This window comes from Physcomitrium patens, chromosome 5, assembly GCF_059467195.1.
Source record: "Physcomitrium patens ecotype Gransden chromosome 5, ASM5946719v1, whole genome shotgun sequence".
Classification (NCBI taxonomy): Eukaryota; Viridiplantae; Streptophyta; class Bryopsida; order Funariales; family Funariaceae; genus Physcomitrium; species Physcomitrium patens.
In genome coordinates this window covers 11,676,071-11,690,635 of record NC_143414.1, presented here as the reverse complement: position 1 = coordinate 11,690,635, position 14,565 = coordinate 11,676,071, and the positions used below count along the sequence as shown (strand labels likewise).

General features: G+C 35.5%; 2 protein-coding genes across 3 annotated transcripts; both read right to left on the bottom strand.

Annotated features, from left to right (window-relative positions):
- Window positions 1-2,038: 2,038 nt before the first annotated feature.
- LOC112282696 (karrikin insensitive 2 receptor CA) lies at window positions 2,039-4,656 on the bottom strand. Of its 2 annotated transcripts, none has more exons than XM_073534420.2 (4): window positions 4,516-4,656; window positions 3,438-3,888; window positions 3,074-3,317; window positions 2,039-2,923 (listed from the first exon to the last, which is right to left on the bottom strand). In XM_073534420.2, exons 2-4 carry the CDS (start codon window positions 3,809-3,811, stop codon window positions 2,729-2,731), a joined length of 813 nt encoding a protein of 270 aa, XP_073390521.1. In that variant the 5' UTR covers window positions 3,812-3,888; window positions 4,516-4,656; the 3' UTR covers window positions 2,039-2,728. The 2 variants fall into 2 exon arrangements, with proteins under 2 accessions (XP_073390521.1, XP_073390520.1); XM_073534419.2 differs by lacking the exon at window positions 4,516-4,656 and adding an exon at window positions 4,212-4,399.
- LOC149989278 (uncharacterized) lies at window positions 4,402-5,102 on the bottom strand. Its single transcript, XM_090250867.1, has 3 exons — window positions 5,093-5,102; window positions 4,814-5,002; window positions 4,402-4,662 (listed from the first exon to the last, which is right to left on the bottom strand). Exons 1-3 carry the CDS (start codon window positions 5,100-5,102, stop codon window positions 4,526-4,528), a joined length of 336 nt encoding a protein of 111 aa, XP_090106993.1. The 3' UTR covers window positions 4,402-4,525.
- Between the last annotated feature and the right edge of the window lie 9,463 nt (window positions 5,103-14,565).

The window sequence follows — 14,565 nt, the reverse complement described above, 5'->3', positions numbered from 1 at the left end:
ACTGATTAATTTGAGGAGGTGTTCGCAGCTGGTTTGAATCTGTGGTCTCTCCTCGATTCCCCTGAACACAATTAGTGCTCACTCGCATCATATCCGCGTTCTAGGCCTTCGTGATGCGCTTTAATCGCGCGGCGTTCCTCAGGTATGTTGATCCCGTTGTTTTTGAATTCTGTGGGAGGAAGTATTCTACCTGAGAAAAAAAAAAGATTGACTTAATAACGGCCGAATTGTGTAAACTCCACTACAGTACGCCGTGTTGAACCTTTCTGAACAGGGGAAGTATGGCAGACGGTTTAGTGTGCTGATTATGAGCGACACAGCCATTGTGGTAGTTGTGTCATGGTGTCGCTGGCACCAATGATGAAAGTCATGGTGTCGCTGGCAGGATTTTGTTTTCGGTTGAAGACAGGCGAATTTTCTTTGAGGCTGAGATCCCGTGGACTGGATGTAGGAAATTAATTCGCATTGAAAGATGGATAATCGTGTTGTGATTGCATTTATCGGAAGTAACGATAGAACTGATAGGATGTCTTGGATCGTAGGACAAAGGTGGTTGTAAAAAATTGTAGGCGAGCATTGGGAGTGATTTTGCAGTTGAGAAGGGGAAAATTACAGGGCGTGCAATTGTGCTGGAAAAGTAGCTCGGCGCGGGATTGACCGATACAGTGATGGGAATAGCCAAGACCTGGCCGAGGAAACGTCATTCGTCATAATGGCAGGTAGTGAGAACTATTCCCTTGCAATGAGCAAAGCCGAAGCTCCAATGCAGACATTTCCAAAAGCGATTGGAGTCAAGGTCGAGGAAAAGACGAGGATGATTGAGGGAGTTGTTGGTAGTAGAATTGACAAGCCTGCTAGAGCAGACGATGCGTCAGTCTGGGAAATTGATATAGGAAATGACTGAGATAGAGGCAGTCTACGATTTAGGGCAGAAGGTGATTGTCTTGGCGAGCAGAAAGTATAGGAACGGGATGTCAATGTGGTAGGCAAAGTATTAAGAAAACCACCAAACTAGGTCGGTTCTTTGCTCGTTCACATGATGGTGATTACATGGGACCGACGACAAAGTTTGTGCTGAGTCTCGATGGAGATCTCCAGCATTGAAGAGAAGTTGTCCGCATCGTCACATCACGCGATATTGACGTGATCAGTGGCAGGTGGAGTACATGTGCGGAGTTCGTTTAATGTTATCCCCACATGTTCGTCCGATCCCTCTCAAACTCACTTAACTAAGGCTGCATTGGTTTTCTAGGTCGATAGGGCTTTTGGCGCTCTATGCTGGAAACACTTTAGATATCAGGTCTGATGTCATAGGACAGACTGATGGACTGGTCGTGAGGTGGTGGGAGAAAGGATATCCCTAGATTTTACCAGATGTGTTTTTCATAGTAAAAGTACACAGGCTTAAAATGAAGACTTCATGGGGTTGAATTAGGCATTGGAGAATGAAGTGGCATATGTTCTTGTCGCCATGAATCGAGGAATGACCAGTTACTGGACTACGAGTTGTCAATCGCCGCACCGAACCCGATCAACTTGCAGGACCGTCTGCTCATCATTTATGCTTCACTACTGAGTATGAGTTAAGTAAGCTTTCAGACGTACACTACGAAGAGGAATCTATTCAACTAACTGAGTACGTCAGAGACCTTCCGACAAAGACGGGCTAACGTTCCTCGTCTTACATCGACCACAGCATCGCCAAATCTAGGAATTTGTCATCCAATCTATTGACGATGTTCGCATTTGCGTATTGCGATGTCCCCGCAATACGCAGTCCACTTAATCAAGCCTGGCCCTTTCCTGCAAGAGACGGAAAGGGCAGTTCCGAAGTCCTCGAAATCGAGGATATCACAGGCAGGGGTAATCTTGGTCTAACTGAAATGTTCCACACAACTCCGCTAAGGTTTCAAGAGGGCTACGTATTCAGTTAAAGAACTGGAGGAGACAATAAGTACCTCACATGATGAGATCAACAAGAATACAGGTCAGCTTTCAGACATCAGGCACATCCGCCAGTGAGCTGTATCAACCCTAATGAACAGGAAATTGTTGTAGAACTCTTTTACTAGAGTTAACATGCGTGATTGATGTACATCAATGGGAAGCAATCATCTACTTCCCACACAAAAAAGTAAGGTACAGCAGAGAGGAGTAAGCCTACACTGAATCTGCCTCACGTAAGGTTGGTCGTGCCAAAGCCTAGCTGCTTAATGCGGCTCCAAAGACTTCGAAAACCCGAGACAGTCGGTCATGATCCCTTTGAAAAATTATGATCAAATCTTCGATCACAGCGACATCACTTGTACACCTACTTACTACAACCTGCAACTGATTTGCAGGTGCGCAGGATTTTAGAAACCGCCGCCAAGCACGTGAGCCTCTAAAGCAAGATGAACAGACATCTCTCCCAAGAAACCGACGTGAGTTGACAATTCTTCGCGCCGTCGCGTATCGTATGGAACGATAAATGGGCATCTGCGGAGCGCAGATGTGGTCTTATATATGAAGAGCATCTACGGAGCGCTTCCGTTGACGCACGGTGATGTTAAACTTACTGGAATACGTACGTGATGGTTCTGGTTACTAAGCAGAGGATTGAGCGGAAGCGAGGGTCTCCGTGGTGACGACCCGTACCCGCTCAGTTGATTCCCTTGATCTGCATTAAAAAGCATCTTTCGCAAATCGTCTCTTCGGAGTTGCCATGTATCGATTCCAATGGATATGCTTATAGACTTCCAGCGAGGTGGCGTTTCAGTACGGGAATAATGATGTCGGGGGAACTGAGCTGAGGCAAATGGCCCTCGGTCGGCAACACCTCGACAATCGTGGGGCCTCCAAGAGCATGATGGAGATAATCCGCGACTACCAAGGGCACTGCCAGGTCCTTACTGCTTTGCAAAATGTGGCAAGGGACTGTTACCTGCACAAATTTGGGAACGTGACGTGAGACTGGATCCATAGACTTCAAATGGTCTTATACTACGAATGCAAACGAAGAGCTGGACCCTTTCTTTGATTTTCTTGTGAGGGTAAGAGAGGGAGGGAGGAGAAGGGTGGGAATATTTAGTACTTTTGGAAGCATTATTCTCAGATCGCTTTGGAAGATGGTCTTCGCCACACTGAAAGCTATGTCAGGTCGGATGTTGAAAAGTGTGCGTCCGAACTCCTGAACTGCCATGGAATCTATGTCTGATCCTACAGCGAGTGGAGCAAATCCAGAAACCCAGGCTTTGAAATTCGACTGCATCGCTTCGAACAGTTGGTTCAGGTCGTCTTGTTCAAATCCTCCGAAATAGTCCCGGTCGTTCAGATACCTAGAGGAACAACCGCACCCAGAAACGTAAAGAACGTACCAAGAAACTTGGACGCGAGCATGCTGAATCTAGACAAACAGAGTAGAGAACTTACAAGCATTAGGGAGTCAGTATCTGTACCTTGGAGAAGCCGAGAGAGTGATAATCTTGGTGAAGATTTCCGGCCTTTCAAGCGATGCGAGACAACCAACCATACCGGCCACCGAATGTCCAACGTAGATACAAGACTCAACCTCAAGCTCCTCCAGAATCGACAAAAGATCATCCGCGTAACCGTGAAGGGTAGAGTATCTCGAGAAGCTGAAAAATTCGGGGTCCGTGGTTCCAGCCCCCATGTTGTCAAACAGAATTACACGGTAATCGTCGACGAGATGCGGAATTACATGCTTCCACACCGACTGATCCGTGCCGAATCCGTGGCCCAGAACCACGAGCTCCGAACCCATTCCTACAACGCGCACGTTGTGAGCGTCCAACAAGGATGGCTCCTCCATTATACACCCGACCACTACTCCCTAGAAGCCGAGTTTTCAAAGAACACAACGCCGCCTCTGGCAGATTGTCCTATGCCCTGTGAATAATAAAGCCCTCTCAGTAAAGAATGTGTTTGAAACTAACTCATTGAAGAAATGATAGTTACATGCAGGAAAGAACAGATTTTCTATACAACCTCAAAGTTATCGACACAACTTGCCCGGTCTAGACAAACGCTACAACTGGAGTGACAACGAGCATTTCAGTTGCTGTGTCACAGTGAAACTTGTCCACGGACACGACACAAGCAAAAGTGTCCCTTGATCTCCGCAAGCAGAACAACAAGGTAATCCAAGCTGCACGTCTAATCGTTGTGAGAGAATGAAGCAAAACAAAATCAAGCACCTCAATGATCCATACCTTGTAACTAAGTGAATATATCAAGCTAAATCTTTTCGTCGTAAACGGGTGCGGTTAAAAATTGCGTACGAGAACATCGTGGAATCCTAAGAACTGATAGATGAATAGCCACACACGTCGAGTGTACGTCGTGTCTTGATTCTACACTGGAACCGAACTCCTTCCAGGACATCGCCAACTCACTCACACTCTCTCCCCCCCCCCCCCCCCCCCCCCCCCTCCAACCAGCTCTCTAACAAACTGCTTCTCGTATACATTCCAGCCAAAAGCAAATTGGACAAGACTCTGTAAGATATTTCTCAACCTCCAGACCCTCAGGTTTCGAGTGGGCGTCCACACAACCCACAATTGAACTCCTCTTCCAGAAAACAGAAGACAAAATCGACTGAAGCAGCAGCCAACTGCATCATCCTCGATGGAGCTGCGTCAAGTCGAGTGATGGTTTGCTGCGCTGGCAAAAGGGGGGCAGCTCAAATGAGTGCCTAGAGAATACAAGAAAAGCATCAATCCGTTATGAGTGCGCGCGTCAAGTGGATCAACACGAGCAATAGCTAAGATAAGATTCTACTTGTCACCCAGCAAGAAAGATACGAGTCGCATACCTGAGCACAGTGGGTGATTGATATACCAATGGTAGGGGCGAGGAGATCGCAAGAGCGGCAGTGTATCCTCAAGCACTCTAAGGCAGGGTTCGACCCCACGCCAGCTACGGGAGATGGAAGACCCCGCAACTCCAAGGCGTGATGATAAAGTGCAGAATGGGGATTCGGCGAGGATGAACCCCAGCAAGCCTAGAAGGCAAAACGACAGGAAAAAGCTCAGTCTCAGTGTCACCAAAGGAGCCAGGTCGAGCCACGACGGAGTGAATCAGATAGCGCCACAGCATCCCATCGCCCTTCCTTTTTTAACTGTGCAAGACACAAGTGGGCTCCTCTACTGGCACCTTGGTGGGGCTGGCCGCTTGCTCTGCTATCCTTTTCCAGGTACCACCACTAGCTTCTGGCGGTCACGAATATTTTATGCTCGATTTTTTGGGGCACCGTTTTTGGTATCAATGACAGCGTCTATTTCTGATTTGACGATGATTCTATTCTTAGCGTTGTATTCTAGTTGTGATCCCACGAATGTAGATTTAAGCGACGTTGGAACCAGTAAAAAAGCACTGTTGATCAGGGAAACTAAGGAAACGCAAGCATTCCAATTTCCACTTGCGGTGACCCCACTTGCAGCGACACTACGGCCCAGGATGCGCCATCAAGTGTCGAAACTGAAATCCTGACCGGGCCTACATACTTCCTTGTTCTGCAATGGCTTCTGCCGGAGATTGCCAGTTTCAACAAATTTGCCACCATGCTGCAGAACATGTGCTTTCACCCCAAGTGATTCAGCAGTTGAATTTGTTGCAGGCAATATCAACTTTTGCACCATTCCATAATTCGGTGATTTCAATAAGGGGTTGATAGTTTCGATCACCAGATGCTGAAGCTGACATGTTCGACGTGGTGTTTGCATCACTCACCAACAAAACATACAGATAGTCAGCAACTTCTGTAAGGTTAAACCCACTTCAGTAAATAATCAGAATATGAATATTGAAAGAACGCTTGTCAAGTTACAACCCTAGTGTTAAACATGGTTCCTGATTACTTGATACTGGGGATATATTAATACCATCATTCTTTTTAAGTGATAGAAAAAAGAAAAGAACAAGAAGAATGCCTTCTTTTTCGTGTTCTTATTGATAGTTGTAACCTATTTTCCAATTATCAACGAGAACAGTTAATATCAATTATATGATGTTTTTTAGACATCTATGTTGATATGTGCAGACATAAAACAGTAAAGTAGCACTTACTTCATATTGCAATACAACAAAATTTGTTTAATCTTACAATAGAAAAAGCAATTGGGGAGCATTTGAAGTGAACAACAATAGCCAGTAAAGAGATATGGAGTTTTGTTTAGAAAATGTCACGTGTAGCAATGAAAGAATAATTACAAACATACATAAACTTCAACTGCTTCGGATTGTAATTTGATATACATATTTCTAATAATTGGATAGCCATCACATGCAAGACTGCCAATGGTTTATTGGATGACCATATCATATACACCAAATTCAAAAAGTAAGTATTGAAGCAAATTAATGTGGAAGAATATCAACAAGTAAAAGTTCCACCACAATAGGACTGTACAATGAGTTAATATAACAGTGCAAGCCTATAAATCCTACACTATTTACGTACTTGTAGTCAAACTGAATATTAGCTTTAAAATTTAAAATTAAATAACAGTGTTTATTCCATAGATTTTATTAAGAAAAACAAATGAGAACCCAAAAACTTTTGATAACCAGAATAAATCGTTTAAAAGAGTTGCAAAAGACGTTCTTTTGTAAAAATAATATGAATATAGGCAATTTACTAAAAACACTGCACCATTGCCCAAAAAACGTATCCTCTATCAAGGAAAATAAAAAATAAAAGAAAGAAAATAAAAAATAAAGTTTTATTCTTATTTTTCTTCTTAGTTTTTTTTCTTTGGTGAATTTAGTTGTATGATATGAAATTTTAATATGTATTGTTAGAATTCCTCTATGGCATCAATAATATAATAAAACTTTGATTATTCTTGGATATTTCAATAAGTTGATTCATGCAGCTTTAACTCAGGTACAAAGTATTGTCTTCCAAAGTAGTTAGAAAACATGATATTGTATCAGGAGTTTTCTCCTCAAAAAAAAAACAAAAAAAAAAAAAAAAAAAAAAAAAAAAATCAGTTTTAGAATAAGACCCTTATTTTTATAAATTTAGCATGCATAATTTATCATTGGATAATTTTTAATTTATTTTAATAATTTTAGAGTGTACTTTGCATTCAATAATGTATATCACAATACAAACTTATGCTGAGTTCATGTTTGTAATAAACATAAGGTGTCAAAATATGGTTCTGCATAACATTTGGAATAAAATCAAAGTTTTATAATATATCATTTTTTAATTAAATTTTATTGTTAGGAGTCATATATATATATATATATATATATATACATTGAATATGATCTATTTAAAAAAAATCATAGTAAAACTACTGTGACAGAATAGACTATTATAAATTTAATTTTTTTAAAAAAATAAATCATCTAAATTACATAGCAATTGCAACTATTTAAATTGATAATTATTTATCTTTTTATTTAGTTTATCTCTTATAACTATATAAAACTATGAAAATAAAATAACAAAGATATTTTTTATCTTATCTTGTATAAATAAATAATAATAATAATAAGAATAATAATAATAAATAATTTAAAATAAAAAATAATATAAAATGATTAAGAATATCTTATATATAGCCATAAATATGACATTAATAAAATATATAGAAAAAAATTAAAACCTTGAAAATGCATCAAATATTTTTATATTTTTTATTAAAAATATGTATTAAAATAAAGTATCAATTAGTAATAATAACAATAAGTTTGTATACAATAGGAATAAAGCTGATTATTTTATTTTATTTTATTTATTTTAAATATGACAACATTTATTATTTTATTATTATTTATTTTAAAGAAATTTTGGAAGTTTTGACTCTAAGTAATTAAAAAAAAAAAATCCAAAATTATTATTTTAAGACCTTATTATTGCCAAAACTACCAAACACTCAAATAAGGTTCTCACATTCAAATAACATTCAAAATTATCATGCTAAACTAAAGATGAAAGTCCTAAAAATCAACAAATTTGAATTTAGATAGATAATAAGATATAATTCATTTATTCATACAAACCTTTGTAGAAACCTCTGAATTTTAATAGTATTCTTAGAATTGGTTGGTAAAATAACAAAGATAAAATTACACATACAAAGAAAAATTAATGTTTAACTTAGTTATATTATTATAAAAAAATCAACATATATAAAGTTGTAGTTATTCTAATTTTAGTATTAAATTCAATCAAATCTTTATATACCATCTACAAAATATATTCAATATCTACTAAATACAATACTATAAAGATAATTATTTATGCTAAAGAAACTTGTTAGATTCTATACATATTAAATAGACAAAATATTAATCATAAATCTAGAATTATCTAATATAATTTAAAATTTAAATAAAAAAATAAGACCAAATATAAATGCATTTTGATCTAAATGCTAATAGTTTTTTCTTCTATTAAGTACATTTTCTACTTAACAAATTCAAACATAGTTAGAATTTTTTAATTGTTATTGGTATTATCAACATACATGTTGCATTTTCTTTTGTATTTATCTCCTTTTAAAGTAGAACTTACTATTAAATATGATATCTAAAATTGAAAAATATTTAACATTTATATATTATTATTTTAGAGTGATATATTTGATTCTTTGCCAAAGATATAGAAATTTAACTATCATAATGTAACAAAGTGTGATTTTGCACCAATTCAAATTTAACATCAAGTATTTTTAAGTACATAGCATCTTTATTTTCTTCAATAATAACCATATACTTTATTTTAGATGTTAAATATGTTTTTATAGAATTTAAAGTTGACTTAATTTAATGGTCAACCAACCATTGTAAAGACATAACATAACATATTGTAGACCTTCTCTTATTTAAGTCTCTAGCAAGAGCATCTTTTATCAATCTTGTGATACTCCTTCTTCTTTCATGTTTTTATTAAATATAATAAAAATATTAAAAGCACCCTTTAGATAGAAAAAAATCTACTTTGTTGCTTTTCAACATTTATTTTTTAGATTTTTTATATATGTACTAATTGTACTTACAACATACAAGTTATATGATTTAGTATATACTATTGCAAACATGAAATTGTTTGTTGTACTTGCATATGGAATGTTAATCTTTATTCTCTTTTCTTTTCAATCCTAAGAGGTTTTATTTAAGATAAGTCAAAACTAAATAAAACAATAAAACTTATTGATTCTATTGTTTCATTGCCAAAATACATCAAGATTCTATTAATGTATCTCTAATCTAATATCTAGACTTTATATTTCCTATGATCTTTGTAGACATTAATACATAGCTCTCTTGGTAAATCTTACTTAATTTATATTAAATTATGTATTCAATGGTATCTTTAATCCATTTAAATCAAAAAAAATATTATTAAAATACAATAAAAACATAATATATTTACATGATCTGGTTTTATGTAATGTTTTGAATTACACAAAATAATTCAAATCATTGCAAGAGTATTTATGTTTATCTTCAAGACATCAATTGCTCATATCATTGTTTGAAATTGTGCTTTAATCTATATGGTGAATTTTTCAACTTTTATACAAGGTTCTTCTTTCTAAATTTTCTAAAGACTTCAATTTTATTCATGTTTTTGTGCTTGATTTTTTTAATTTTAATCTTAATTTTAATTTTTTAATTTCAAAGTATAATGCAAAAATAACATCAAACTACTTTGAGCCTATGTTATATTTTGAAACTATTACTATTAGTATATAAATAGAATTAACCTTGATTAATGCAGATAAGGTTTTATTAAAATCAACATCTTTTTTTTGTAAAGATTATTTTTCTATTAATCTAATAATACATTAATTAATTTTTTTTGAATTTTAGTACACATTGACATTAATTTTTATTTTTTTAATTAAATCAAATGATATAGTATCTTTAAGCTTTAAAAATATATTTAATTCTACATCTTATATTATTTAAAATCTCTTAGCCATATCTAAAATTTGAAAAGATAGATATATATATATATATATATATATATATATATATTAAACTATTTTTTTAAGTCCTAGAAAATCTTATATTTGTTGATAGTATTTTTGAGGTCTTTAAAATACATAAAAATAAGTAATTAAAAAATAAATAAAATTTAAAATATCATCTAGTTATTAATATATATATATATATATATATATATAATCATAATGCATTCTTTTTTATCCACCATAATAATTATAAATAAATAAATATTATTTTAACATTTTTAATATATTTTTTTATAATTTTTTATATTTACACCTACATTATATTTATATAAATAATGTATCAAAGAATGTTTCTAATATTATCAATCTATTTTTATAATTGTTTTTTAAATAATTATTTTAAAAAAATAACACACTATAATCATATATCTTAGTATTATAGTTGTAGTGCTAATAATCTTAAGAATCGAAAGTATAAAAATATAACAGAAAATCTGCATATATAAAAATTTAATAATTAATATGTTTATTAAGACAAAGTATATTTATTTAATTTTACAGGATATTTCTTGTAAATATTTACACCTAACCAAATAAATGGTAGAAAATATAAATGGACATATGTTACTTAGGTTGTTAAGAGTTTATTTAAAAAAACATCATATAGAAGCTTTTCAGCCATTGATTAATGTAATTAGGTTGATTACCACAAGAGAATAGTTATTTTTTAAAAAAATTAAAAAATTAAAAATACAAAGTTGATTTTATAAGAATTGATTTTTACTATATAGAAAGAAAGAAAATGTTTCTTTTTTCAATCTGATTATCATCTTCGACAAATTTCTAGTACAAAATCCTCCCTCTCCCCTTCCTTTCTCTCCTATCCCACACAAAATTCATCTTCCACTTGTCATCCTTCAACAAATGACAAAATCAAGTCCTTCCTTATCACTAAAAGCACATAACTTTGCCCAACTATGAGACACACCCAAAGATAATTAAACATCCATTGCATTATTCAGTTGCTCAATGTCATCTTAAAACAACAACAACCAATCAAATAATCCCACCACTAAACCCACATGTTAGCGGAAGGAGGCTTGCGATAAAACCATGAAACATGTGTGATTCACTGCAACACAGTGCATCACGATTCCTTCCAAAACACGGTTAAATTATCATGTTCAGCCTGCTATTCTGTTACTGCAATAAGGCGAAGACGACGAAGACGATGCAAAAAGCGCGGAGAATCGGATGCTATGGCGATATTGAGCCCCCCTTGTGAGGGCTACAGAATCGACGGCTTCGTGGCCACTGACAGGCTCTGAGTATGCTTTGCAAGAGAATCGACAAGGTTTCGGAATCCTGGAAGCGCATGCGGTGTGCCGGAATGCACACGATGCAAGGCGAAAAAGCTGAAGATGGGGGAGTATGAAGATGATTGAGCTGACAGCAGACAAACTGATCCATGACTGATGTATCGATCGATGCTTAGTTCGTCAGTCCGTCCATCTATCCGTCCGTTGAGGGGTTGCAGGGATGGCAATATACAGTGCCCTCTGGTGGAATGGGTGGAGAGAGAGAGAAAGTTAATAAACAAACCTGGGTTTGTGTGCGAATCCCACCAATCCTTCTAGCATGCTGTTAAATCTGCTGCCCATGAACCGGACCACGCCTGACCCCCTCCGGATCGGGCTCCTGGATCAAACCCATGCTCTCCCATCTCACGCTCCACGTCTTGCCAATCGGGATTGTTGTGTTCCCACGCACTGCGTGTGTCAGCACCCCTGCCCCAGCAACAGTCGCCTTTGTCCCACTTGTCGCGGAAAAACGATAGGAATCGGGCATTGATGCGCTGGGTGTCGAATATATCGAAGATGGGAAAAGTGGAGGAGAAGATGCCGGGTTGATGTAGTGAGTGAGAGAAATCTGACGAAGACAGAGAATCTGCAAAAGCAAACAACAACAACAACACTTCGATCCCGTTCCATCCATCGCTTCCATTCCTCCGGCAGCCAACCAACCAACCACCAGATTGATGGTGCCGCCACCACGCAGATTCCGATAAGGTTTCCGAGCTTCATGGGGTGGGTGATCCCTTGATTCGGTCGACGGGATGATTATTGGAACCCTAACCCTAATGGCAGTATAGCTCATCCTCTCGTGACTCCTTGTTCAGTGGAGCTCTTCACAGACGGGCCAGTCACATCCCGTCTAGGAGTTGCAACCCATTTGGTTGTGTCCTCCTCAACAAAAATATATTTTGTATACACAAAATTACTATAATTATTTTTTACAAAATTGCTTTATTAAGACAATACCAATATGGAATTAGAGCAACAATAAAATTGAAAATTTAGTAGAATAAGTTCCAAAAATATAGAAAACTAAAAAAAGGGCTTATAAGAAGAAGGGTTGTATAGAAGACATTTTGCATAGAAATTAGGGTACCAATAGACCCTCTCATGAGTATGGCTTCAATCAACTTCACTACTAAATATGTCCAAAATTTGATGGCTTTTTGTATACATTCTAGAGACAAAAGCTAAAAATAAAATTTGAAATAAAGGATGTGAGGAAGTTAGTTTCTTGCTTAGAAAAAGGAGCCAATACTAATTACAAAACTAGATGCAACATAACAATCACCACCAAAAAATAAAGTTGCAATCCTTACTTAGAAAAGAAGGATCATATTGCCTTTGTAGTCATCTTGGATTGTGTAGACAATTCCATCTTCTCACATGTAGGAGCATGCAAAACAATTAATGAAGTATAATTGGTTCTAAAAAATACATATTTTGCTAATGATATTGTCACTCAAGCATACATGCAAGAAAATTTTGTAACAAAAGAATAAGAATAAGAATACAAAAATATATGAAACAATATTTACACAATTTCAAAACCTTACTCAAACAATGTCACTCTATTAGAGTGATCATCTCATTACAAATCAAAATCTCCACCCTTAGAAGGTCTATGCTATTATAAATATGGCACAATGATTCAAACACTACATACAACAAGAAGTGTAATACATATCAAAGACATGAATTGGAAGATGATGCATAAACCAATAAAATCCATGTCAAAGAAAAAATGAGAAAATAAAAATAAGGTAGTACATATATTAAAAAGAAATTAGAATGGCTTATTACCAAAAGACAAGAAAATTTGAAACTCTTGAAACTAGAGTAGAAGCAAGAAAAGAATTGACAAGAATAAAGAGGACTTTACTCTTGCCTCTATGAATACAATCTAACTAAAAACTACATGGCGATGTTCTATAGGACCTCTAATATGTATTGACTTTATAGGACACATGCCTTAGCTTACAAGGCAAGTTTTTTATATGTAGGCCACATAGTTAGCTTGTTCTTCAAGCTATTAACATGTGTGGCACATGATCAACTTGTTGACCATATTTCTAATCTAAAAAGTCAATTAAAGACACCTATAAAGTGAAAGCAACATCGATCAAGCTTCTAGGAAGCTTTTATAGAAGATATTATGGAATTGATATACTTTTACCTACTATTATCTAAATCATATAAGTAATTATTGGTTTACATGTGTATGTGTGAGTCATCAAATTGACTCACTACTTTTTTTAAGATAAAAGAATGTATGTAGAGTGCCAAAATTATAATTATTAGGTAAAGATGTGCTATCACGGACATATTCATGTAAGCCAGTAATTACATATATAAATAGGTAGAAGTAAGTAAAAATAGATAAAAGTAAGTTAATTCTATACTATTTGATATGGAAGCTTCCTAAAAGCTTCATAGACGCTGCTTTGACTTTATAGGTGTCTTTAATTGACTTTTTGGATTAGAAACGTGGTCAACAAATTAGCTATGTGCCACACATGTTGTTAGCTTGAAGACCAAGCTAACAATGTGGCCTACATGTAGAAAAAATTACCTTTGTAAGTCAAGGCATGTGTCCTACAAAGTCAACACATATTGGAGGTCTTAGAGAACGTCACCACATAGCCCTTAGTTAGATAGTATATATAGAGACAAGAGTGAATCCTTCTTCACTCTTATCAACTCCTTTCTTGTTTCCAATCTAGTTTCAAGAATCTTCATGTTTTCTAGTCTTTGACAATAGCCATTCCAGTTTTTCTTTCAATATACATACTTGTTTATTTATATTTTGTTACCTTTCTTTGAGTGAAGGCTCATTTGTCTGAATTACTTTTTCATCGAGTTCTTGTCCTTGACAGATTGACAAGAGTTCACTTACAATATCAGAGCTTTGTCTTTTCTTGATTACGAGTGGATTATCCCTTTTTCTTGATAAGACATAAGCGTATTAAGAGTTGAGGACTATCTTCTTTTAAAATGATATTATTTTTAGTATTTTCTTTGTTCTCAAGTCCGTTCTCTTACTTGTCTTGAGCAATATTCGATTTTTTTTTTTTTTTTTTCTAAGTATTACCATGGCAGAGCTTGTCGAATTGAAGAGTGCAATGACACAAATGCAAGAACAACTGAGGTAATTAATGCTTGTGATGCATCAAGTTAATTCACCAATAGAAGGAGGAATAAGAATAACAGAAAGTGGAGATGTAGAGATGGTGAGAGCTGCCTCAACATCTACATCAAATCATGCCCCTTTCTCA